Source organism: Sminthopsis crassicaudata, chromosome 5 (assembly GCF_048593235.1).
Source record: "Sminthopsis crassicaudata isolate SCR6 chromosome 5, ASM4859323v1, whole genome shotgun sequence".
NCBI classification, from domain to species: Eukaryota; Metazoa; Chordata; class Mammalia; order Dasyuromorphia; family Dasyuridae; genus Sminthopsis; species Sminthopsis crassicaudata.
Window position 1 is genome coordinate 108,500,573 of NC_133621.1, and position 26,318 is coordinate 108,526,890.

General features: G+C 38.9%; 1 protein-coding gene across 2 annotated transcripts in view; it reads left to right on the forward strand.

Moving 5' to 3' along the window:
* The first annotated feature begins 14,009 nt into the window (after window positions 1–14,009).
* SLC35B4 (solute carrier family 35 member B4) overlaps window positions 14,010–26,318 on the forward strand; it is a 29,726-nt gene continuing 17,417 nt past the window's right edge. For both annotated transcript variants that reach the window (XM_074267879.1, XM_074267880.1), the window contains exons 1-2: window positions 14,010–14,325; window positions 25,206–25,319. In XM_074267879.1, coding sequence (XP_074123980.1) covers window positions 14,249–14,325; window positions 25,206–25,319 — 191 coding nt within the window. In that variant the 5' untranslated portion in view covers window positions 14,010–14,248. The remainder of the gene's footprint in view (window positions 14,326–25,205; window positions 25,320–26,318) is intronic.

The following is a 26,318-nucleotide window of genomic DNA, read 5'->3' on the forward strand; positions in this document are numbered from 1 at the left end:
GGTACTAATCCTCCTGAACATACCCTACACTCTTTACTCAGACATGTCAGTCGTTTTGAGTCTTTTAGTGCCTTTTTGAACATACAGTTGGCCAGTTCAATAACCAACAATTCTTCTATTTACCATCCATTAGCTGACTGGAGGCGATTATGTACTCTCTAGAAAACTTCAAAGAAGAAAGCAGGACTTTTCTGTCCATATATTATCCTGCATCTTCCAGAGCCACTGTATAGTTTCACTCATTCCATTACACTCTCCTCCCTGTTCAAAAAAACTATTTGTCACAGTACATTTTGAACATTGCCCAGGTTCTCAATAAAAAATAATTTTCTTGGCTCCCTGGCATTATAATTATTGACTTTTTACTTGCTTCCCCAATGCCATAGAGAAAACTTTCTGAACCTAAAGAGGCACAGATTTTTGTACAGTTCCCACATAGATAGGTGAAATTCACAATTTCTCCCAAATACCAAGTCATGCAGATTCAACTAAGAAGGAACACTTTCCAAAGTTTATCGAAATTTACTGCTGATTTAGACTTCAACAAGTGCCTCTCGATATCATTTTTTTGGGATTGTAAATAATATTTTTTCAGTTACATGTAAAGATAGTTTTCAACTTTCTTTTTTTAAATATATAAGATTTTGACTTCCAAATTTTTTTCCTTCCCTCTCCCCTTCCCAGGACAGCAAGGAATCTGATAAAGGTTATACAAGTGCAATAACGTTAAACATGTTTTCAAATTAGTCACATTGTGAAAGAAAAAACAGAACAAAAAGGAAAAAAACACCAAAAAAATAAAAAAAGTAAAAACAATATGCTTTGATCTGTATTCAGATTCCATAGTTTTTTGGATATGGATAGGATTTTCAATCTTGAGTGTTTTGGAATTGTCTTGGATATTGCTGAGAACAGAGCTCTTCTTGAAATGACCTTTCCCAACACAAAGGCAATAATAAAAGAAGAAAAATAAACAAAAAATCACTGGGAAAATCAGTTTTCTATTTCAGAAAAAAATCTAGTTATTATAAATCTTTTCTCTGAAAACCTTAAGCTCTCCCTGAAGGGATTTAGAATTTGAAGTCAACCTTGCAGTCACCCATTAACTTTCAGCTCAGCAACCAAACTGGTTGGATACTTTCCTGTGGGATGCTTCAGAGCAGGGTTGTGGAGGACACTACAGATTTTTTGCCTCAATTACTATCTACCCTTAATCACTAAATGAGTACAACCTCAATCAATAACTGATAACTGATGAAGAGCTTAGCTTAAAAAAACCAAGGTTTTCCATTGCAACCCAGGGCCATCTCCAGTTGTCAGGATCTATAGCTGGTCACTGAATCCAAATGACTCTGGAGGGGAATTTGGGATTCTCCCCATGGGGAACTCCCCCGAGAGCAGGGCTTCTTAAACTTTTCTCACTCATAATCCTTTTACATCAGAGAAAATTTTACATGACACCCAGGAACTAAGTCCTGAATGGTGTTGTGGACAAAGAAACTAAAGAATGTTGACCCTGAGGCAAACAGGAACAAGGCACTGATAGAGATCAGTTTTGCTCCAAGATTCCACCCTCTGGGGAGGTGTTCATTCTGAAATCCAAACCCCTGAGACCCACCTTGGTAGAGGTTTTAACAATCTGACTTTCCACACCCCGTCAGAAATTCAATTCATGTCCCTGAGCTTAAATTTCCTGGCTGCTACTCTCTTTTGGGTCAGTCAGTCAGCCACAGCATTCTACCTTGTGATGTCTTTCTCCTTATCCCTCCTTCCCCGTGCCACATGATAACTCCCCTAACTCCACTATGCTTCTTATCCCCACTTCTCTCCCTTATAGCTAAGTCTTTCAGGGTGCTATATTCCTTTCAGAAAAACTCCTTTCTATGGTCTCCCACTCAATTTTAGATTTACTATTCTCCATGTCTATTTGTATCTCTTCATTTTGTCTTAAGAGAGTTTCCTGAAAAACAAGGTAAATTGTCTTGCCATTAATCATCTAGCCAATATGGCTTAGAGGCAGGTATTAAATTCAGAATTTCTAATTCCAAGGTCAGTTTTGTATCCAGAATACTATGTTGCCTTTTTTTTTTTTTTCGTAAGGATACATATATCTGTAGATTAAATTATATACTTGCAAAAAAAAAAAGGCACTTAATACAGTGATTGTAACATAGTGGGTGCTTGTATAAATGCTTATTCCCCTCCTTCTACATGCATATACACAAATATAGTCAATACATGTATGTAATACTTATGACCAACAATAATGGATTTAACGTGAGTACTTAATCCCTATAACAATTCTGGAGTTTGGGATTCCCCACTCCAATTCAGAAGTGGATCACAAATTGGAGAATAAGACTCTAGGATAGTCTCAACTCATTTATTACTTTAGGTGATATTGATTCAGTCAATCAATAGATATTTATTAAGTACTTACTATATACTAGGCATTATGTAAAGCAATAAGAATGTACCAAAAGGTAAAAACAGCACCTGCTCTCAGGGAACTCATAGTCTAATGGAAGAGATGATATGCAAACAGTTATGTACAAACACTCTATGAACAGGCTGAATCTAAAATAATCATGAAAGAAGGTGATGTAATTAAGACTGAGAAATAATTTTTGCAGAAAATGGGACTTTCAGAAAACTAGGAAAACCAGAAGGTAGGGATGAAGATGAAGCAATTCCACAAGAGGGACAGTCAGTAAAAATGCCCCAAATCTAGAGCTGGAATATTTTTTTCAGGGAACAGCAAGAAGGTACTAAATCACAAGTACCTGGATAGGGTAGGTGATATAAAGACTGGAAAGGATAGGAGCGAGGGGTAGACTATGAAGGATTTTGAGAATTGTAGTAGTTTAAAAGAAACATGAGATATACACATTTAAAATCATCTCCACTCCAAATGTTCATATGGACTCTCTATACCCAATCTGTAATAAAGCTTCCAAGCTTATATTAATTTGGTCAGGCAGAGTTAGACACACTATAGTGTGACTCCAACATAATAATGTTATTTTGGTTTGTTCCAAAATGTAGGACAACAACCATGAAGTAATTTTCATGTCAAACAGAAGATTTTATATTTGATTCTGAAGTTGATAGGGACCCACTGAATTTTGGAGGGTGGGTGGAACCCAAACATAGTAAGACCTGTACTTTAGGATCACTTTGACAGCTAAGTGGAGGATGAGTGCAGCAGAGAGAAAGTCTTATGAGGTGTGAGTTCAACTACTAAAATAGTTCAGATGTGAGGTGATAAAGACTTATACCAGGATGGTAGAAGTTTCAAAAGAGAAAGGGAATATGCTAAATATGTAATGAAGGTAAATCAATAGACCTTGACAACAGATGAGATATAGGGGTTGGGGTGTAAAAGAGTGAGAAGTTAAGGATGACAAGTAGGTTGTAAATATGGTGACTGGGAAGATGGTAATAATCTCAACAGTAATAAAGAAGTAAGGAAGAAATGAGGGTTTTACATATGTAACATGTATTGGTCAATATATGCCATTTGGGGGAGGGAGGGAAAAAATTGGAACAAAAGGCTTAGCAATTGTCAGTGCTGTAAAATTACCCATGCATATATCTTGTAAATAAAAAGCTATTAATAAAAAAAGAAAGAAATGAGGGTTTTAGAAGATAAGGGGTTCTGTTTTAGACTGGTTCAGTATAAGTTGTCTGTGGGACATCTAGTTCAAAGATGTAGACAGAAAGACAGATGACAAGACAGAAATGAATATATATATTTTATTTATATATGTATATACACATCTAATTGGATTCCTTTCCAAATGAAAAAAATCAAAATTCAGAAACATTAGTTACTTAAGTCAAACAAGTGAGGTTTATGTGAAAATGTATGCAAGAATACTGTATACCTATGGACACAGATTCAATCTAAAAGGAATTTATTGAGCCCCTTTTATATATCAGATCCTAACTATCCTGGGGTACTCTGCATGACATTTGGCCCTTAGCTGAGTTTGATGGATCATAATAGATGAGCAATATGTAGAGTGATATTGTAATGCCAGAGAAACTGAGGCAAGATAGAGATTAGAGGTTTTTTTTTTAATATTTTATTAATTGGAGAGTTTAATTGACTGGACAGGACTCTCATCTCAAAGTGTCCAGTAATGAATGGGGGAATGATAAACACTTTTATAGCTCTTCAGACAAAGGAAAGGAAAGAGTGGGAAAATTAGAAGCCTTTTCATGGGGGGGGGGGGAAGTTGTAAATTTTTACTAAAATTTTTACTATTCTGTTGAATAACAGAAGTAAAGATGTCTGAAGTATCCGAGATAGTCTTATCTTTTGGAATATTTTAGAGGGGCAGTGTCATAAATTCTTGGGGGCAGAAGGAGCTAGGAGTCGAAGTCTGATCTGCTCCTCATCTCCCATTGACAATTTATAACCTTACAGCAAATGGTCCTCAGTCTTAATGAATCAGGGGTGTTTTACGACTTAAGGGACTGAGGCAGAACAGTTAAGGAAACTGAGATAGAACAATTCAGGGAAACTCAGTCAGGACAATGAGGGAAACTAGTGCAGGGAAACTGAGGTAGAACAGCTCAAGGAGACTGTGGCATACAATATCTTCCACATTTGGGGAATTAGGGGCATAGCACCCCCTCAACTGGAAAATCTACATAAGAATTTTTGACCTTTTCTTCATACCAGAAAAGAAGTGAATTATTATGATGTTAAAAGATAAAATGTTGGTATTATATAATATGCATATATGTTCTGCATTTCTGAGTTTTTAAACTTTTTCTTTGGGGGGAGTTTTGTGGAAGCCACAGATGACAAAGAAAAAGATGACAAAGAAAAACTCCAATTTAGTTTCTTATGTGTGGTACGGAAATGGTGAGGGGTCACCATTTAATAAAAAAGCTGGAGAGAGCTCTAGAGAAAAGCAAAGTTTATTGTACATTCTCGCAAGAAGGGCATCCCACATGTATTCTGATGGAAGTAGAAATCTTCAACATAAAGAAGATCCAACTCACTTCCAGTTGATCAATGATGGACAGAAACAACAACACCCAGAGAAGGAACACTGGGAAGTGGATGTAAATTGTTAGCACTACTGTCTGTCTGCCCAGGTTACTTATACCTTCGGAAGCTAATGCTTATTGTGCAATAAGAAAATGGTATTTACACACATATATTGTATCTAGGTTATATTGTAACATGTAAAATGTATGGGATTGCCTGTCATGGGGGGGGGGAGGGAGTAGAGGGATAATTTGGAAAAATGAATACAAGGGATATTATTTAAAAAAAATAAAATTTAATTTAATTTAAAAAAAAAAAAAAGGGCATCCCACTCCTCAAGCAGACAATCCAAGAGAGGAAGCACCTCCTGTGGGCAGGACAGCACCTTTAATCCCTAAAGCAAAGCACCCCCTCTCTCACCACTGACCCTCATCCTCATTGGCTGAGAATCTTACATTCTAAACGAGAGATCTGCCCATGAAATTGAACTTGACCAATAAGTACATAGTTGCCCATATTTGGCTGAAATAGGGAGGAGGTATCATGAGAGGGAACCGCAATTATGCTCTTGACTCGATGTTCACAGTCCTTCAGGCCTACTCAAACTCTGAAGTAAATGAAGCCTTACTCAGATTTTCACAACGGTCTTGAAAGATCTCACCTCATCTCATTCAGTCCCTCCTCTTTATTTTGTACACTGAGATCTCTTCAAATTTTTGTAACAATTTCACATTCCCTATGAATTCCTCACTTCCTTCTGGTTCCTGTTGGCTTGGGCCACTGGCTCCACCCTTGCCCTTTTAACAACATCCATCTAACAGACCCTTCAGCTTTCTCTTCCCACCTGATCATTCCAGATAATGAGTTCTGGTTATTAATCTGATCAAACAAGGGATGCAGATAAGGAGTAATATAATACCACTAAAGGCTATAAGGCCAAGCCAAAGGAGCTGCTTCCACCAGCTTCCCAAACCAGGACCATCTAGAAGTATTGAACAGTGAGGTCCAAGTCTGTACAGGAACAGGAGCAAGTTTCCTAACGTTATAAGTGATTTCTCTTACTAGATTTCCATGTCATTTGGCCTTGGTCTAATATAACAAATCCCTGTCCAATTAAGAGGTAGGTGAGTATAGGCAGTTAAACCACAGATCCAATAATGACCCTTTAGAGCAAGTTGTTCCCTTGAAAATATGTAAAAGTGTCTCTCATCCCTAAGGGCCCCCCCCCCACAAAGATGGCATAATGACATTTCCATAAACCTTGCTCCTTCCTCCAACTACAATTGGCAACTGGCCACTGATCTATTAGGTTAAAGGTACTCCAAAATGTGGGATACAGAGTCCCATGTTTCCCAGGTGTCCCGGGGTGACATTGTACCAACCCTATTGATAACTGTACCCAATGTATATGCTCCCTTTGGAATCAGTTACTAAGGATCCAGGCTGGGCTTAAGGGGACAGTACCCATGGCCATTGGTTTGATTGTTGGGATCCAACACAGATCCAAAAATTTGATAAATTAAAAGTTCTCCCTATATTCTGCATGAGCAGGAGGAACTGGTTCTCATCTCTGGAAGCTAAAGGTCTGGTTTCTATGGCTATTATGAGAAAATAGGTAAAGCCAAAGCTCAGGGAAAGCCCCATGAGGTTCAACTTATAACACTGTGAAGTTAAGGTGAAATTGCCAAGTGAAATTATATCAGCTTCCAAACAGGCAAAGAGACCCAAAGTAAGAAAAGAAAAGTCATACAGTTACAATGTACTGGATTCAGAATCAGTGTTCTTTCAGTGGAGGTCCCCTCCTCTTATGTAATTTGGAGTTCTCCCCTGTCTTCAACTGTCCACTCCAAAAAAGGTGGCGCCACAGGTCCCTTTGTCCTGGTGTGGTGTGTCCAGCCTCGTTCCTGGGTGCGAATCGCGGTATCTGAGGTCAGTATCACTTGGTAGGGTCCGTCCCAGTACAGAGGCAGCTTCTCGTCCTTCCAGGAACGGATCAGCACCCAATCTCCAACCTGAATTCTATGAACAGGGAAACCTAGGAGTCTGAGCTATTAACCCTTTTTGTTGAAGTCCTTGCAAATGTTCCAGCAATGATTTAACATATCTCTTAACAAATAAATCCTTTATCTCTAAAATAGGCTCCCAGTCTCCCTCATAAGCCTGGAAAGGATGACTGTACAATAATTCATAAGGTGAAAGCCCAATATCTCTACGTGGCTTGGTTCAGATTCTAACCAGAACAAGAGGAAGGCATTTAGTCCAAGGTAGTTGGGCCTCTTAAGATAATTTAGTCAGCTGCTGTTTTATTTCTTGGTTCATCCTTTCTACTTTCCTAGAAGAGGGAGGATGCCAAGGGCTATGGAGATCCCAAGTGATTTCTAAGGCCCTAATCAAATTCTGCAATACCTGGGCAGAAAAATGTGTTCCCTGATCCGAGTCTATCCTCTCCACCATCCCATATCTGGGAATAATTTGTTCTAATAAGACCTTATTTACTGTGGAGGCAGTTGCTCGGCCTGAGGGGAATGCCTCCACCCATGAGGTCAGATGGTCCACTATGACCAGCAAGTATTTGAGGAGACTCTGGTGACAGCTCAGTAAATAAAGTCCACCTGGATGCTTTGGAATGGTCTGATTCCTAGAGGTCGTCCCCCTTTTGGGATCTGGCGTTGAGCACCAGGTGTCGGGCCATAGTATATAGGCCGGGGGAAACATACCTTGTCAGTATAGCATCACACAGGTTTTGGACATCCCAATGACTGCCCTGGTGCAGTTGCTGAAGGACCTGCCCCATACTTGCTTTGGTCAGTACCTCTCTGCAAGAGCCATCATCCTTCCAAGTTCTCAACTGCTTCTAGAGTTGAGGCCTTCTCTTTTCCTTCTGAGTAAAACTGGGAGAGGGTAGACTAGGGGGAAGTACAGGTATCAAGGCCATTATATGAGAAATCTCCTGGTCTCCAGCTCCCTTGGCCTCCTCATCTGCTAATCTATTTCCCCTTACCTCAAAACAACTTCCCATCTCATGTCCCTTTACATGTATTACTGCTACATTCCAGAATGTTTTCCAGTCCCCCTTTTCTCCCAAATCCCTCCAAATCCATGCACCACACCCCAGGCATATCTCAAATCAGTGTATATATTCCCATCCTGGTCCCACAATAATTTCAACCCTTGATTTAAAGCATACAATTCACAAGTTTGAGCCGACCAATGGGCAGGTAGACTGCCCTTGGTAACAGTGGAAGTTCTAGCAAACCCATTTCTTTTTCCCATTTACCATCCTAGAAAAACTATACATAAATTCTAAACAAATATTTATCATAACCTTGTGTTGATAACAATAAGGAATTTGTCCCAATGAGTTTATATCCAAGTAGATCTTTCATAAGTGAACATTATTCATACAAATCAGTTTGTTTTTAAAAAATACCCAATGCAAATACAATCATATACAGATACAAGAAGTTTTGATAAGAGATTCCCATTAACTTGTAATGGGAGAGACATTCTGCTATTCTGAAACATAAGATCTTATCAAGTATTCTGATAAAGAGGCGGGGGGGGGGGAGATTTGCAGAACTAAGAGGCAGGGAAACTGAGGCAGGACTGAGTCAGGATAATTAGGGAAACTGAGTCAGGACACTAATTCAAAGTTTAAAAATAAGCCAGCCAATCATAGTCTAGCAAGTTTTCGGCTAGAGAACCCTGTAAATGAATTTACAGGCTGAAAACCTAGATGAGTAAAAAGATGTTTATTGCAAGGTTTGGAAGCAAGGTTAAGGTCTGGTTAGAAATTCCTCGAGATGCAAAAGGAGGCCTTTTGTCTCTGCAGTCTTCTCCAAACCCAGCATCTGCTAAAATCAGGTGTGTCTAGATAGTGGACAGGTAAAAAGCTTTTTCAACTTTTTGCAGCCTCTCCCTTATCTGTAGAGACAAGAGAGCGAGACAAAAGGAGACCTTTTGTCAATCGCAGCAATTCTTAAAGATTTGTGCCTGAGCATAGATCTCTAACAACAATCCAGGCCTGAAACAGCTTGGATGTCCACTGCAAAAAGAAAAAAAATCTTTTACCTTTTCCAGAGTTCCATTCAGTACCCAAATTATATCTAGTTTTTGAGGTCCTTCATCAGGGAACCAAAATGATGAGGTAAGCAAAGAGTAAAATAATTTCCAATTCGGCCTGAACTAAAATAAGACATCAGTTTTTCCCAATTTTCTGACCAGTTGAAATCTCAGTTTCTTTCCCCCCCTGTTTACAGAAATTATTAGATTATACATAACACACTAGTAAATTCCCGAAATAGCAATAGTCAGACAGTTTTATACAGCAATAGTTCTATTCTCCAGGGGACAAAAAAGGAAGCAGGATTAAGATTATGATCTTGGATTATAGAGCATTCTTTTCTAATAGTATTGCCTCATGTTTCAACATTATGGAATCTGTGAGCCATCTCCCAGCCCTCTTGATTTAATATTGTTCTAACTTGAATACTCCTTCATTTCATTTTCTGTGCATATTTAATAGGGGATTGAGTGTCAAAAGTTCTTTCCATATAAGTTCTTTCCTCACCATGATCATGCAAAACATGAAAAACGCATCTGAATATAGATCTATAGTCAGGAGTCTAGGATTGGGGTTCCAGAGATTGCCAGCTTCGTCTCAAAAAGAAAGGCAAAGTGGGAGCGGTCCTAGCACTGTATATCTCACTGACCACTTGGCTCTGATTACAAACATAAGAGGAAAAAACCAGGGGCATGATTTAAGGCAGTTTTACTTCAGGTAGTTGTCCTAATTTTTAACCATCCCACCTCCAGGTGGTGGAGTTTAACAACCTGTGCAAACAGTTGTACCTGAATTCAAAACTCCAAGTAAATATTAACTACAGTCCCAAAAGATTTTATCTCCTACAGCAATTATCATTAATCAAGGCTTCAGGTGAATCTAGTTCAAGAATCACAGTAAAGATTCATCCTAGAAAGTTGACAGATTATACAGTTTCTTTCATAAAGTAGATGGTTCTAGGTTTAACATTACAGATTATTTTGCCTTCAAAATACTCAATACAAAGAAAAATTCTAAATCTCATGTTGTCCATCCCGTTTCCACAGAAAAGAAACTTTCAGATCTTTCAGAGTTAACATCAATACTCTCTTCATTCTGAAAAGGATTAAAATTTTTGCAAATAACCCTATCAAATTATCAGATCAGATTAAAATAATCTTTAAACAAGGAGACTATCACGCATGTAAATAAACATTAAATAATTTGCTTTAGTCAGATGAGATCTTAGTAGAAATGAAATGCTTTCAGAAAACTTCAGTTCCAACTCCTTAGAACAGCTATAGACTTGAAAAATAAAAATAAAACATTTAGTTATTAACACCATATAAATGTAGGCTGTTCCTTTAAACAGTAGAAATAATTAATATCTAAATCAGCAAGGAGGTGCAGTTATTTAAAAAAAAAAAAAAAAAAAAAAAAACCACTATACTTAATGGGAGGAGGGATTAGAACACCTGACTAGGTCCCTCTCCACATGGTCACCCTTCCCCCACACCATCATGCTTCCCAACCCAATATATCATAGCTCCATTTAAACTATTAATTACTTTTGCAAATCAATCTTTCTTGTCCCTTGTCTTTAAGTAAATATATATGTATATATTTTTAAACTTTACACTACAATGTTCGCAAGTAACTGACCCAAATTTCATAAAACTTAATACATGCCCAACAGAGCTGACAAACACTTAAGGCATAGCTCAGTTACAGATTACCCAATATCTCTAGCAAACATACCATCTAAGTAGGGAGATACAACCACAACCTCCCAAGTTAAGCTACCGGCATTTTGTTTTAATAACCTATATTTTAACTTAAAATCCCAAACACAGCTTTAAATTCCCAATAATATAAAACTACTTTTGCCATCACATTGAAAACAACGAACTTCACTAAATAGCAGTTTCTTTCCCCTGGCCCACGTGGCCCTGCTGCAGTCAGGACAAGTGGGAGGAAAAGGAAGGAAGCCACCATCTTCACTGGCTCAATCCCACATACTTCCCCATGTACAGGGTTATTGATCCTAAATGGGATCTACTAACAGCTATTTCTGGTCAGCTGAAACGACCCCTGCTTCAAAAGACATATTTCTCCTCCCCCACCCAAGGCCCCTAGAAGGGCTAATGGAATTAAATCCTCTCAGGTACACTATTTAATCCTTTTGGCTCACCCAGTCTGCAACAAAACAATACCTTATCATCTTTTTCTTGCTTTTTATTTTTTCTCATATTTTGGCAGTTTATTCCAATTACTTAATTTATCTCCCAAGAGACTACCTACCGGTATTTTCTGATATTTTTCTCATTTCTCTGCGAGAGGGCTGGCTGGGACTAGGCCACACCCATTGAATTTGGAAGGAGTTTAATAGACTCCTAAACGCCCAAACACGCTAACAGTCACCGGTTAACTCCAGTCACCCAGAAGGCCTAGCTCTCTTCCTGTCCAGAGCACCCCTCCAGAACCCATAACTAGACTCAAGGGTTCACAGGACGCTTACCTCTGGGTTGCTGCGCAGCAAATTACTTGATTGATCTGTCCTCCACCAACCGGTTGGGATTTTCACCGCGGAGTTTCTCCACTTCGGGCCCATTTTACATTGAGGAGCAAGGAGAAGTTCATGGATGCTGGCGGGCTGCCTAAACCAGGGTAGGGCGCCTCCCCGCTAGCACCCAGGAGTTCACTTACTCACCGAGTAAAGGATCCGGACTAGCCCCCAAACTGTGTGGTACAGAAATGGTGAGGGGTCACCATTTAATAAAAAAGCTGGAGAGAGCTCTAGAGAAAAGCAAAGTTTATTGTACATTCTGGCAAGAAAGGTGTCCCACTCCTCCAGCAGACAATCCAAGAGAGGAAGCACCGCCTGTGGGCAGGACAGCCCCTTTAATCCCTGCAAAACACCCCCTCCCACCACTGACCCTCATCCTCATTGGCTGAGAGTCTTACATTCTAAACGAAAGATCTGCCCATGAAATTGAACTTGACCAATAAGTACATAGTTGCCCATATTTGGCTGAAATAGGGAGGAGGTATCATGAGAGGGGAACACAATTATGCCCTTGACTCATGTTCACAGTTCTTCAGGCCTACTCAAACTCTGAAGTAGATGAAGCCTTAGTCGATTTTCACAAAGGTCTTGAAAGATCTCACCTCATCTCATTCACTTATGGTCACCTACAGCACAAACCCGTGATGGGGAAAGTCAAGATGTGGAAGGTGTACTTCTACTCAGAAGCTGTTATAAGGAAGGTAGCCAAAAGCTTGGTCAATCACTGTCCATCTGCTAGTATCATTAACCAAAAGAAATTTGTGATGCTGAGTGAAATGAGCAGGACCAGGAGATCATTATATACTTCAACAACAATTCTATATGATGATCAATTCTGATGGACATGGCCCTCTCCAACAATGAGATGAACCAAATCAGTTTCAATAGAGCAGTAATGAACTGAACCAGCTACACCCAGGGAAAGAACTCTGGGAGATGACTATGAACCACTACATAGAATTCCCAATCCCTCTATTTTGTCTGCCTTCATTTCTAATTTCCTTCACAGGCTAATTGTACACTGTTTCAAAGTCTGATTCTTTTTGTACAGCAAAATAATTGTTTGGACAAGTATACATATATTGTATTAAATTTATACTTTAACATATTTAACATATATTGGTCAACCTGCCATCTTGGGGGGGGGGAAGGAGGGGAAAAATTAGAACAAAAGGTTTGGCATATATCTGGTAAATAAAAACTATTAAAAATAAAATTTAAAAAAGAAAGAAATAAATTATGTTTGGCAAGACTATACAGCAAACACCTGTGTAATGACATCACCACCACACATTTTTGATAGCTCTGCTTTGTCTTGGTAGTAAGTTGTTCATATGCAGCAGATAACGTGTCTTCACTAAATACGATTTCTCTTATACCATTCCCAAATTAAAACACATCGAATGTAATCTAATTAATCTATTCTGAAGCAATGTAATAATAGGTTTGTTTTAAAGATTGTTGAGGAAAGTGGAGGGGGGTGGAGATTGGGCAAGAATTCACCAGAGTTTCTTCGGCTTTGTCCGGGAGAGAGACGTGCCCCAACCTAGGCCCATTTGGCAGCAAGTTTACCTGCCTCAGGATTTTCTCTCCCTGGTGCAGGCGAATCTTTCACCTGATTATTAGCATTCGGTGGATCTCATCACTCACTTAGCCTACGCCGGCTGGGGGTGTAAAAGTGGGTGAGTAATTGCGATTGGCCCCGGGCGGGATGCCTGAACCTGGGAATCCAATTATAGTAACAATTCACACAATGATTAGCGAAAGTTTTGTTTATTTTGTTTTCTAGTCTTAAAACACTCAAAACAATCACAGAATTAGGTCATTCTCGTTACCACGCTCAGAGAGGTATTAGGAGATTTTTTGACAGACAGCTGCGCTTTTCCTCACTACTCCAAAGGCTCTTCGAATGTTGCATAAAAAGGAAAAGAGTTGGAAGGAGCATTAAAAAATGCCGTCCAACTTCCTTATTTTATAGTTGAGAATGGATGTCTCCAAACATTCGGCTAAATTGTTTCTAGAAAGAATTGAAATCATACTCCAAATATTGTTCATTCTTCTTGCCTGACTCGAACGCACATTTCCATTCTCACTATAGACTTAATAATAATCAAATCCCTGGAAAAACTGCAAGTTGACTAAGGTTAGCCCAGGGATACTCCCTGGCATTCAGTGGGTGCTTAATACAATGCTTATTGGCTCAAACTGTTTGTTGCTGCTATGGCTCCTTCAAAGGGACAGTTTTGTGGCAGATTTCTCTTAGCAATCAACTGTTGAATCCAACCAGGGAGTCCCCGGCGGTCTTCCTCCCATAGTGACAGTAGTGGGACTTCAAATCCCAGCAACCCCACTCTCGCAGAGGATCACGGCCCCGGCGGCTTCTCCAGAGGGCTAGCTCCACGTGGGTGCGTACGCTCAGCATTCTGGGAATTGTAGTCCCGCCCATATCAGCAAGCCCCCTCTTTTGAATGGAGACGCGGTAGCCCGGGAACTACAGCTCCTCGCGAGGAGTCGGAATCCGGAGCTGCCTCAGGAGCCCCGGAGGGGATGTTCTGGGTTGAGGTGGCCCTAGCAGCCGGGAGCCCAGGGACAGCGGCTTAGGCATCCCGCTCCGGTCCTCTCCACCAGAGCCACCATGCACCCGGCCTGCGCCGTTGGCCTGGTGTTCGCGGGCTGTTGCAGTAACGTGATCTTCCTGGAGCTCCTGGCCAGGTGAGGGACCCCAAGTGAGGTAGCTAGGCGCGGCCCGGGCACCTGGGGAGGAGGCGGCTTGCGCCCCTAGCCGGCCGTTACTTTGGGGCGGCCGGAGGGGGCAGGGGACGGGGAGAAGGGGAGGGAGGGAAGAAAGGGGAACTGGGGGAGAGGGGACCCGCAGAGGGGAGGAGAAGGGAGGCGGGGAGGTGAGGAAAAGGAGGGAAGGGGCGTCCGGGGGAGGCAGATGAAGGTGGGGGAGGGGAAGGGAGAAGCAAGAGAAAAAAGCGGGGGTGGGGGTGGGAGGAGGGGGAGCCAGAGGAAGAACGGTGGGTATCAGCCGCTGAGAGTAAGGGAGGTTAATGGTCGGCATCCTCTGGAGGCTCTCACCACCATCACCACCACACGCATTCGTAGATGGCTCTGAGACTTGAAAAGCCTTCCAGCTTGGGCTCGCTCTATCCCCCCGGCCGCCCGGGGAAGCGGGGGCTGTCATAATCACCGCGTGGGGAACTTCGGTCCGGCCACTGCGGCCAAAGGTCACTGAGCCTCCGTCCACTCACCACCCATGATACTGCCGCGCGGGCCGGCCGCATTTCCCAAACGGGGAGAAACCTCCACAACCGCAGAGCCCCGGTTAGCTGGGAGGACCTCCGAAGGCCCCCCGCCTTCATTTATCAGGTGTGAGAACTGAGACCCGAGGGTAGACACCATCAGTCAGTAAGCATTTATTAAGTGCCACTGCACACAAAAAGGCAGAAACGAGAACCTCGTAAAAGAGTGTATTGTGTGGGAGAGGCCGCCTGCCAATACAAAGTACATACACGGCAAGTGGGAAGTAGTGTCCTATGGAAGGACCAGGGAAGGAGCTCCAGAAGGCAGGATTGAGCTGAACCTTCTAGGAAGTCGGGAACCCGAAGGTGGAGACGAGGGAATATATTCCAGTTATGGGAACAGCCAGTGCAAAGGCATGGAGGTGGGAGATTGCAATGTCCTGCTGGAGGAATCGCATGTAGACCAGAGTATGGGCAGGGATGGGTCGCTATAAGAATGGGGGGAGGAGAGGCAAAAGGTGGGGATGCTGGAGCCGGGATTTGAATAGTTTCTTTGACTGGGAAAGGAAGTAGATGAGTGCCTGTTTGGTAGCCAGAGAGACCTGAATTCGAGTTTTGCTCTGATTCTGGAACGTTGTGCCAATGACTTAACTTTTCAGGGCTCGGGAACTCCCGAAATAAGACTTTAAGTTGTAGAGGTGTTGAGCTTCTTTGTTAGGGACTCCTCTCAACCTAAAAAAGCTCCTATTTCAAAGATGGATGTTCTACACGGCAAGTCCTTAAAGAAAGGGCTGTTCTCCGTTAATAAAGCAATAGCTCAAAAGAATATGTGCACATTGAGACATCTCCACTCCAAATGTATATGTAGATTATCATATCCATCTGTACCTTTATCACTACCTGGGATAGTCGTCTGTGCTTGTATTGGGCTGATCAGCCACGCTTCTGTTCCTTGACTCCAACATGATGATGTCATTTTGGTCCTTTTCAAAATTGAAGGACAAGAATTAATTATTTTGTTAAATATTTACATTTTAATATGGTTCTGGTTGTGTTTTAGGCTGTTTGTTGGAATTTGGTGTCCGTACCCGTTGCATCTGACTTGCCATTTAAGGTTTTGGAAAATTGTCTTGAGAGATTAATGATTTGCCCAGAGAGGCTTCCTATACACTATAACATGTTTGTCCCCTTATACTGATAACTTTTCTAAAGCGAATTGGCACACTTACATTTTTATCTCTCTCTTTTTTTAATGTTAAGATGTTATAAGCTGGAACCATTTGTTGTGGTAAGAACATGCATGTCGTTCCAGCTAGGATAAGTCTTCTGACCCCTTTGGGATTTTTCTCATTTGTGAAGTAAGGATATTCATCTCTCAAGACCCTTGAAGTTCCAGTGCTAGTTAAGAATATCTAAAGAGCTTTCACTTCAATGGCTTCTTTTATTCTTGAGTTGAGAAACTGAAATGGAGATTTGCTTAAAGATATCAAATCTTGGAGAATATAATTGTCAGTCCTTTATACTTTGCAATTTAATTGATGTTTTTCATGAGTTGCAGAAGCTTAACAAATTTGTCACCTGCTAACTTGTTAATAGACCTCTTCAGATTTAGCTGGGCTAATTCTCACAATAAGCATGCAATTATTAGGTCTTTACATGAAGAGTTTCTAGCTTGTTGAGATATACCAGAGCTTTAGTGTATATATCTTAGCCCAGGGTCTTAAGGCCAACAAAAGTGACATAATATAGATTAGGGTTCTAATTCAGTATTAACTAGCAATAAATATAATGTATGTGATACACATGTTAGCATCTCATGCAGCCTAGCCCAGTGACATCATCATAATTTTCTTCCAGAACTTTGAGAATGGGAACTCTGGTTAATTGGTACTTACATTGACTAGCAACTGCCACCACATTCCTTCGATTAATAGTTGTAGTGTATGCAAGCGAAAATCCATGCCCCTATTCATCTCAGTAACCCTCTTCCTGAGTCCCATGTAGTTTTTCATTTAGGCCTTCAGAAACTCCATTTTATTAACAAATTTCCTTTCATTTTTTAACTCTTACTCTCAACACTCATTCCGTCTTCTCAAACTTATAGATGTCTGGCTTCCCATAAAAGACTTAGCATCTATGAAGACCTTAGATGGCCAGACCTTATGACTGGCCATACCTTATCTCATGTTCTTCCATCTCCATGAAGGTTTCATAATTGTACCGCACTGCTACTTCTGAACTGTTTAGTTTATTATTTCATTATTTAAGCCATTTAAAAAAAATTGACTCATAAATAAGAGGCTTTTTTCCTTTAAAGGCTTGTGCAAAGAGGTTTTTCTTTTTTCTCATGTTATCCTCTGAAGGTTTTTTTTGTTTGTTTTTTTGTAAGGCAGTTGGGGTTACACAGCTAGTTAGTATTAAGTGTCTGAAGTTGGATTTGAACTCAGGTCCTCTTGAATCCAGGGCTGTGCTCCATCTGCTTCACCATCTAGCTGCCTCTACTCTTCTTTTTGAGAAGTTTTGAGAAGCAGCATGATGTGAGTAGAACCTCCTTCAGAGCCCCCCAAACCTGTGTGCCTCTGACCCCAGTGTAAATCACAGAGGGGGAGGGGACACCAAGCTTCTTTAAATAGTAAAGTAAAAACAACTTGCATCCTTAGGGGGACTTTCCTCATAAATAGTACTATATACCATGAAATCACAAGTTGAATCAAACTCCTTCACATCCCCAAGAAAAAATTAAACCAACAAAAAAAACATAGTTATGGTATCTTCAGGAAAAACTAGTGGATAGACCATTCTGAGAATTTTTATCAATAGATTTATTCTTCCAGGCCAAATTACAATTTCTTTGAGGTTAAGCATTTAGCCACATACTCTTTTTATAGTTCCATGATATCTAGTACAGCATTGTATGTAGTACAGATGCTTAGTTTAGTTGTGTTGCTGAAAACTAGTCTTAAATTACTACTACTTAAATTACTTAATTGGGGTTTTGCCCCAGGAACCAAATTCTCAATATCATTTAGTAAACAAAGCATTTCTACAAATATTTTAAAAAGTGTTCATAGAATTATTAATTAATTAATTAAGAATAATTAATTCTTCATCACCTTTTCCTTTTTCTGTTTTTTTTCCCTTTTTCCCTCTTTTATCTGTTTCTTTAGTGTACTTCCCTTATAATAAAACATGAGTAAAATACCTTTTACTTTATATTAAAGGGAAACTTTGGTTCATATTATTCCTCACTTAATTGAGTACCCACCAACGGACCTAATACTTGATATGCTAATGTTGAAAGACTTGGGGCAAGTAATAAAATAAGTTATTTAACATGTGTCTTGCATGTAAAAGGTATAAAACAATCCCTACAAAGCATTCACAATCTATTTAGGAGACAAGTCATACGCATATTAAACAATCAGAAAACAAAACCTCATTGATTATATGATAGTTGCACAGTACAAATAAGTGCAGAAAGCCCTAGAAAAGAGAGGTCATTTCTGGCTTGGGGCAGGGAGAATCACAGAGATGACATTTAAAAGTGCACTTTGAAGAACATATTGAGTATAGATACCAGAAAGTTAGCAGAGTTCATACCAGTTACCATTCTTCTGGAGCAGGTTTTATAGTTGCTCTAAAGAGTAATGAGAGAAAAAGGAGACTTGGATTACTTCTGGTGTTTTTTTGTTTGTTGTTGTTGTTATTGTTGTTTTTGTTTTTCAAAGCAACTGGGGTTAAACCACTTGCCCAGGATCCCACAGCTAATGTCAGTGTCTGAGGCTGGATTTGAATTCAGGTCCTCAGGACTTCAAGCAAGGTTTGGTGCTCTAGATTGGGTGTTCTTAACAGAGATCCATAGCTTTCTTCAGATAGAGCAGAAAAGTTAACTCTTGGTAAAGTCCCTTCCAGATCTAAAATTTTTGATACCTCTGCCAGCAACTAGATTATGTTTCTCTTTCACTATGAATCAAGAATTGGATATTATAGTATTAAGGGATTTAAATCTACTCTTCTGGGTAGCTTAGAACCAAAGACATTGAGGGTGAATCAGAGAAGGACTTTTTTCTTAATTTAAAATAATATGAGAACTATAACTTGCTTTCTGAAATCCTTATCTTAAAACTATAACAATTTGAGTTCTTAACTCATTTTTTTCCAAGTACTTAAACTTCTAATTTTTCACCCTATTTGGATGCCTTTCTAGCAAAACTAATTGATATAGATTTGTTTGGGAAGTTTTAAAATTGTTATTTTTGTTAGTAATTCTTACTGAGGAACAAAATCCAGGAAAATATTGGCCTATAAGGAAAAGGGAGTTGGGTTACCATTTTAAACGTGTATATATCAGTAAATCACCTTATGCCCTTTGGAATTCAAAATTTTTATGGAATGAAAATAACTAAAACATCTATCCTTTTTTACTCAGATTCTATTATTGGCATATATCCCCAAGAGGTCAGTAACAAGAAGAAAGGCCCTATATTCACCAGAGTATAGCAGCCCTTTTTTTATACTAGAAAAGAACTGGAAACAAAATAGATGCCTGTTGATTGGATAATGTTTAGATACATTTCATTTAATGTAATATTGCAGTGCTATTAAGATATGATGACTACTGAGAAGCACCTTAGACTTACATGAGCTGATGAAAATGAAGTAAACAGAATCAGGAAAACAATGACTACAATAGTATTAAAGGAAAGAACAATGACAGAAGCAGCAATGCTGTGAAATGTTAATGTCCAAATTTGGCCCCAAAGAAGAGCTGTGAGAAGACACTTCAGCACTCTTTTGGCAGAGATAAGGAACCATGGGTGTGGAATGCTACATAATATCAGAAATTTTTTGATATATTGCTTGGTTTGGGGTACTTTTTAAAAATTGTAATATATTGCTTTCTGGGAGAGGTTAGAGGAGGAATCATAATAAGAAATGTAATTTATATAAAAGCAAAAGATCTAGAAAATTATTTTTTAATATTATAAAAGAAATTAACATTGCCAAGCACAAATGTTTCATTTTAAGATAAGGGATGTTAGGATTATAGTGTCTTTAAGGTAGAAGGGATTTTAGAAGTCATCTATTTCAATCTCCCACCTGGACCATAATGATCTCTATAAAACTCATAAAGAAAACTTCTGTAAGCAGAATCACATATGTGCTCAGGAAACTTGATATATAAAATAATCTTAGAAGTATTAATTTATAAAATAAAATAGTTTTTTTTTATTAAGCTAGAATCATCCTTGATTTATCTTTATCCACGATTTATTCATCATAACTCAACCCTCTGATTCTCGAATGATCACATTTCTCTTTTGAAGTGTTCATAGAATTATTGACTATGACTAAATAAAATTCATTACTTTTTTCCCCCTTATCTGGTGGTTTTGTGTGTGTTCCTTAATATGTAAAATAACTTGACTAAAATCCTTTGAAAAGTCTCCTTCATGGCCCAACTACCTTTTAACTTGAGCATATGAATTATATAGATTTCTTATTTTTATTACATATTACAATATTCATTCCTTACAATATATAATTTTACTTATAATACTGATCATTTCCTCTAACTGCATATATTATATCCTAGTGCAGGGGTTCTCAAACTATAGCCTACGAGCCAGATGCGGCCTGCTGGGTTATGGCAAATGGGCTGAGGGTCGGAGACAGAGTGTGAGTTTTTTGTTTTTATATAGTCCGGCCCTCCAACAGTCTGAGGGACAGTGAACTGGCCCCCTATTTAAAAAGTTTGAGGACCACTGTCCTAGTGTATCTGTAGAATGATTTCTAGGATAGATAGCAAAATCTGGGCAATAAACTAGTGGTTTCTGGGATGATAAGGTTCTTCAATGTGCCTTTCAGTTTGGCTGGGACAGGCTTCTTGTTGGAGACAGTAGTCTGTTCTTCCATTTCTTTTGTGATGATAATGAAGAAACATGCTCTTCCTGTTCATTGCTTGAGCTCCTTATAGTTGCTGTACTCATCAGTTGCCCGCATTTATGGGCTGTGTTCTTTGCATTAGTTGCTATCCTATTACTATCCTGCCTCACATGACTTTGCATTTATATAATGATAAGTGGGTTGGGCAAGAGGACTTGAAAATGTTATGTTCCTAGACGTAATGAAAACCGTGAATGTGAGAATAATGCAAAAGGTGTGATCAGACCAATTTCCCCACCCTGAGGCAATTGGGGTTAAGTGACTTGCCCAGGGTCACACAGCTAGGACCTGTTAAGTGTCTGAAATTAGATTTGAATTCAGGTCATCCTGACTAAAGGGCTGGTGCTCTATTGATCTGGGCAACTTAACAAAGTTAAAAGATTGAGACTTATTGAGATTATTTTGATTTTGAAAATGTTTGGATATCCCCATAAACACCAATTTTAGGATTTTGATTATGCCTTTTTGATGAACATGAGCATCAATAAGAGTATTATGTATAGGAAGCACCACTGGAAATTATTGAATCATGTTATTTGGGAATAATTAAATATTGTCTGTTGTTAATATGAGCCAAACTCCTAGAATGGCTTAAAAAGAAAAAAAAAACAAAACAAAACAAAAAGTTACACAGATCAGAATTGAGAATAGAGAAAGACCAGAGCTGAAAATGGGACTGTACACAGGGAGTAGATTTGAGTTCTTGAATTTGATTGTCCAGGTAGTGCTTCCCAAAGAGCTTCTTAGCCTTGGAGGTAAAAGCCATGGATAGGCAATAGTAGGGTAGGAATGAAATTTGTGGAGAGGAAATTGTGTAGGTCCAGGAGAGAAGCATGGCCAAAATTCATGGACCCAAGACCTAACCTTTTTAAGAGAAGAGAGTTCTAGAGAGTACTCAAGTTCTCAGGACAAATTTTTTAGTTCTAGGACCAAGCAGGCATAATCAGGGAAAATTTTCCATTTGGAAGAACAATTTGAATCTTCAACTTCACTTTGTTTATATGTTATTTGGATTGTTCTGGACTTATGTAAAGGAGTTGTCCCTTCCTCCCCCAAGAGTCAAATTCCCTTCCACAGAAGCCCAAGTATGGCGTATATAAGTATGGAATATAGGCCAGCTAAAGAATGAAAGATTGGCACACAGGTAACCCCAAATACATTTCCCTTTTAGGGAAGCCTCAACCATAGTGTAATGGTAATACTACGAGAAGGTGGGATTCATTGGAAAAAAGGAGAGTTGTCTTAAATATTTGTGGGATACACAATATTTTTTATATATTCTGAAAGATCAAAAAAAACCCCAAACAAACAAACCAAAACCTAACCTCTATACACACACACACACACACACACACACACACACACACACACACACACACAGTTATTCTGAGTGCTTTCCTAGGAGGTTTTACTTGCTATTCTGATGTTTCCAAGGGAACCCTTTATGGGAGTAAAATGAGCAAAATCTGATGTTCTCCAAGGAATTCTGGGTGGGAGTATACACACACACACACACACACACACACACACACACACACACAGAGTGCTCTGTAAGAACTCTTCACATTTTGCCTTGGTCCATGTAATCCAGAGGTGGGATTCTGGACCAAGGGGATTAAAAGTTAAAAAGAAGCTAATCCTCAGGTAAATGCCCTTACCAAAATGTCTTTTTTAATAATAATTCTAACAAAGTTCTTACATGGAAGAACTTGAAGTGGATTGCTATCTGATAAATAGTATTCTGACAACTGTAGCAGTAATTTAAGCTTCTTGTTTAGAATCACAGCTTATTTTATCTGGTTCCCTAATGGACATGTTTAAGAGATTTGTCTTAGAAAAGTAGGTCTTCCAGTATAGAACACTATATAATTCTTAATAGTCAACTATTCATTTAGGTTAAATTGTTTGCTCTTTCCTAAAATTTATGTGCCTACTACAAAAAAAGAGGTAAAAATGTTCCTAACTTCAAGGAGATTACAATCTAATGGAGAGATGTGTAAATAAATATATCTAAAGGAAACCAATATATAGGATAAATAGGAAACAGTAGAGAGAAGGTACTAGGATAAAGAGAAGTTGGGGAAAGTTTCCTGTGGAAGATAGGTAAGATAACTAAAATTAGGTCTTAAAAGAAGCCAGGGAGGTTAGTAGTCAGAGCAGAGGAGGGAGAACATTCTAGGCATGGGGAACAGCATGAGAAAATGCCCAGAACTAAGAGATGGATTGTCTTCGCGTAACAATCAGGTGGCTAGAGTTAGTAGATCAAAGAGTGTGTATTGGAAGTAAGGTATAAGAAGATTGAAAAAGAAAGCAATGACTAGGTTATGAAGGACATTGCATGTCAAATAGAGCATTTTGTATTTGATCTTGGATACAATAGGAAACCACTGAAGTTTGAATAGAATGGGATGACATCATTGGACCTAAGCTTTAGAAAAATCACTTTAGTGACTATATTGGAAAATGGGTTGGAGTGGAGAAAAACTTGAGGCAGCAGATCCATGAGCAGATTGTTACAATAATTCAGGTGATGAAGGCCTGTACCAGAATGTTGCAAGTATGAGAGTAAAGAAGGGAGAATATTTGAGAAAGTGAGTTGGTGGAGCCTTGACAACAGATTGGATGTTGTCCAATATGACTCTTAGGTTGTGAACCCGAGGGACTAGGAGACTAGTGTTGCATTCTTTTGTAATTGGGGAAGTAAGAGAGGGGAGGCTTTTGGGGAAAGATAAGTTCTGTTTTGGACATACTGAATTTAAGATGTCTACTGGATATCCAGTTCAGGTGTCTGAAAGGTATTTAGTGATTTGAAATTGGAGGTCAGCATAAAGATTGGGGCAAGAAAGATAGGTTTGAAAGTCAGCAGCATAGAGATAGTAATTAAATCGATGGGAACTGATGAGGTTACCAAGTGAAGTAATACAGGGGGAACCTGTCCCCTCAGAACCCTGAGGTAGCCTATGATTAGAGGATGCAATGTGGAAGAAGATTCATCAAAAGAGAAAAAAGGAATAATCAGATAGGTAGAATGAAAACTAGGAGACAATGGTGTTCCAAAAACAAAGAGATTATTGAAGAGAGATCAACAGTGTCAGTGACCAAGAGAAGATCAAAGAATTGATGACTGAGAAAAAGCCATTGGATTTGACAAAAAAGAAATCATTGTTAACTTTGGAGAGAGCAGTTTGGATGGAAAGTTAAGGTTAGAAGCCAGAATGTAAGTAGTTTAGAGTGAGGAGAAAAGGTAGAGATAGCCACAAAAGGCAGAAGAGATATAGTAGGATAGCAAGAATGGAGGGATAAAGGGGAACATGGGCATCTTTATAAGCAGTTAGAAAAGAACTAGAAGGGGGAGAGAGAGAATGGACATGACAGAGAAGTCAATCTGATGGAGGAAGTAGAATGGCATAGGATCACTTCAAGTAGAGGGGTTATCCTTGGTAAGGAATAAGTTCACCTCATGGGGTAAAAAAACAAAGACAAGTAGAAAAGTGAGTTAGAGGTGAATGGCTTTAATTTTTTTCTATAAAATATGAGGTAAGGTTCTCAGCTCTAAGAATGGGATAGAGAGCCATGGGAGATTTGATTTGGAGAATCATAGAAATGTAGATTGTTGAAGGGGTAGGGAAGAAGAAAAATGTTTACAATATCTTGTAGCTAAGTTTAAAATGAATAAAACAATTTTAAAAAGTAAAGTAAAATACTTTGTAGTTTGAGGAAGTCATGAGACACTTCTCACTTGTTACATACACCAGGAGTGTAAACTCTTGATAGCAGTTGAACTCTAGTGGAGTGAAGGGTATCTGGGGCCTAAGCAACATAGGCAGCAGAAATTCTTGAGGCCTTTCTTTAAGGAATGGTATGGGCTATTCAGTGCCGGGAATCCTTCCTAGCTCTTCCTAGAGAAGATCACCCACTCTGCTTCTTTATCTCTAGAATTATTTTTGTTTTCTGTAATACTCTTTGGATTAGGCTAGGTATAAAAAATCTTTATATATATATATGTAATATAAAAAGATCTCATCAGGCTTTATTCTTTATCCTTTGTTTTCATTTAAATAGGAAAACAACCTGGTTATGTAAGGATTCCAATGACTATATGTAGCCATTTTTATTAAGACTGAACTCATATTATTATTATTATATTATATTTTACACATATATATATCAGATTGATGCTCACCTCATCAATTTGCTGGATTTTGTTAGGAAAGAGTCTGTATAGAGGCTTTTTTTTTCCCCCAAGTTATAGATGATTGACATAAAAACATAGATAAAGGAGATAGTATATTATACAAATTTATCCTTTGTATTGTGGAATCATCAAGCTATCTTGTGTCATATAAATGACCTTGTTCTCAATTCATTTTTTTCTCCCCCCCTTTCCTATCCACTATTCAGGAGGCATCCAGGATGTGGGAATATTGTGACATTTGCACAGTTTTTATTTATAGCCGTGGAAGGCTTTATCTTTGAAGCTAATTTGGGAAGAAAGAAGCCTGCTATTCCAATAAGGTATGGAAATTAAATTTTTCTTACTTTGCTTTTATAAAATATATGAAGGTATCTCTTATAACTAAATGTAGAAAAGTCTGAAACTTCCTTAATTTGTGTCAGACATCTGTGAAATTGTCCATTTTTTCTGAACTTTGAAGAGTTTTGAAACTGTACAAAATACTTAATAATGTGTAATATTTTTACAGCACTTTTAGGTTTTAAAAGCATCAGCTACTTTGTTTAAGCATCACAGTAACCTAGGTAGTACAAATATTATTATCTGTTTTTTATATATGAGGAAACTGAAGCTCTAAGTGGAAAATAGACTTTCCCATGGTAAGTCCAAAGTGATGTTGAACCTCTTTTGTTTCTGTTAATTTCCAATTCAACCCTCTTTCTACTTCACTATACCACTCAGTCATCTACTCACCTGGCATTTCTTAAACATCTACCAGCACTCATTAGTGTCCATCCAGGGGCTAAGCATGGTAGCTATGTAACTGTCCCTCTAAGAAGATGGGAAATGACCTTAATAGAGAAGGCTCAAAAAGCTGGAGACAGGAAGAAACCAGGAGAGCCTTTCTGTACCCAATGTCACTTTAGCTGTGTCTTAATGGAAATCCAGATTTATAAGAGCCATAAGTGAAGAGGCAGAGTGTTTTAGACATGAAGAATTTAGCCAATGCAAAGTTACTGGTGTAGACTGTTGTGTTCAAGGAACAGCAAGTAGACTTTTATAGCCAGGTCATAGAGTATGTAGAAGAGAAGATTGGAAAGGTAGAAAGGATCCAAGTTGTAAAGAGTTTTTAAATGCTAAATAGAAGACTTTATATTTGATCCTGGAGGTTATAGAATCACTAGAGTTTGATTAGTGACATAGTCATACCTACACTTTAGGAAGATCACTTTGTGATTGTTGTGGGAAGAAACTTGAGGCACAGAGGCCAATGAGAAGGCTTCTGATCAATAGACCAATGGCTGTGAAATATAACATCCAAATGAGGGCAATAGTTGTGT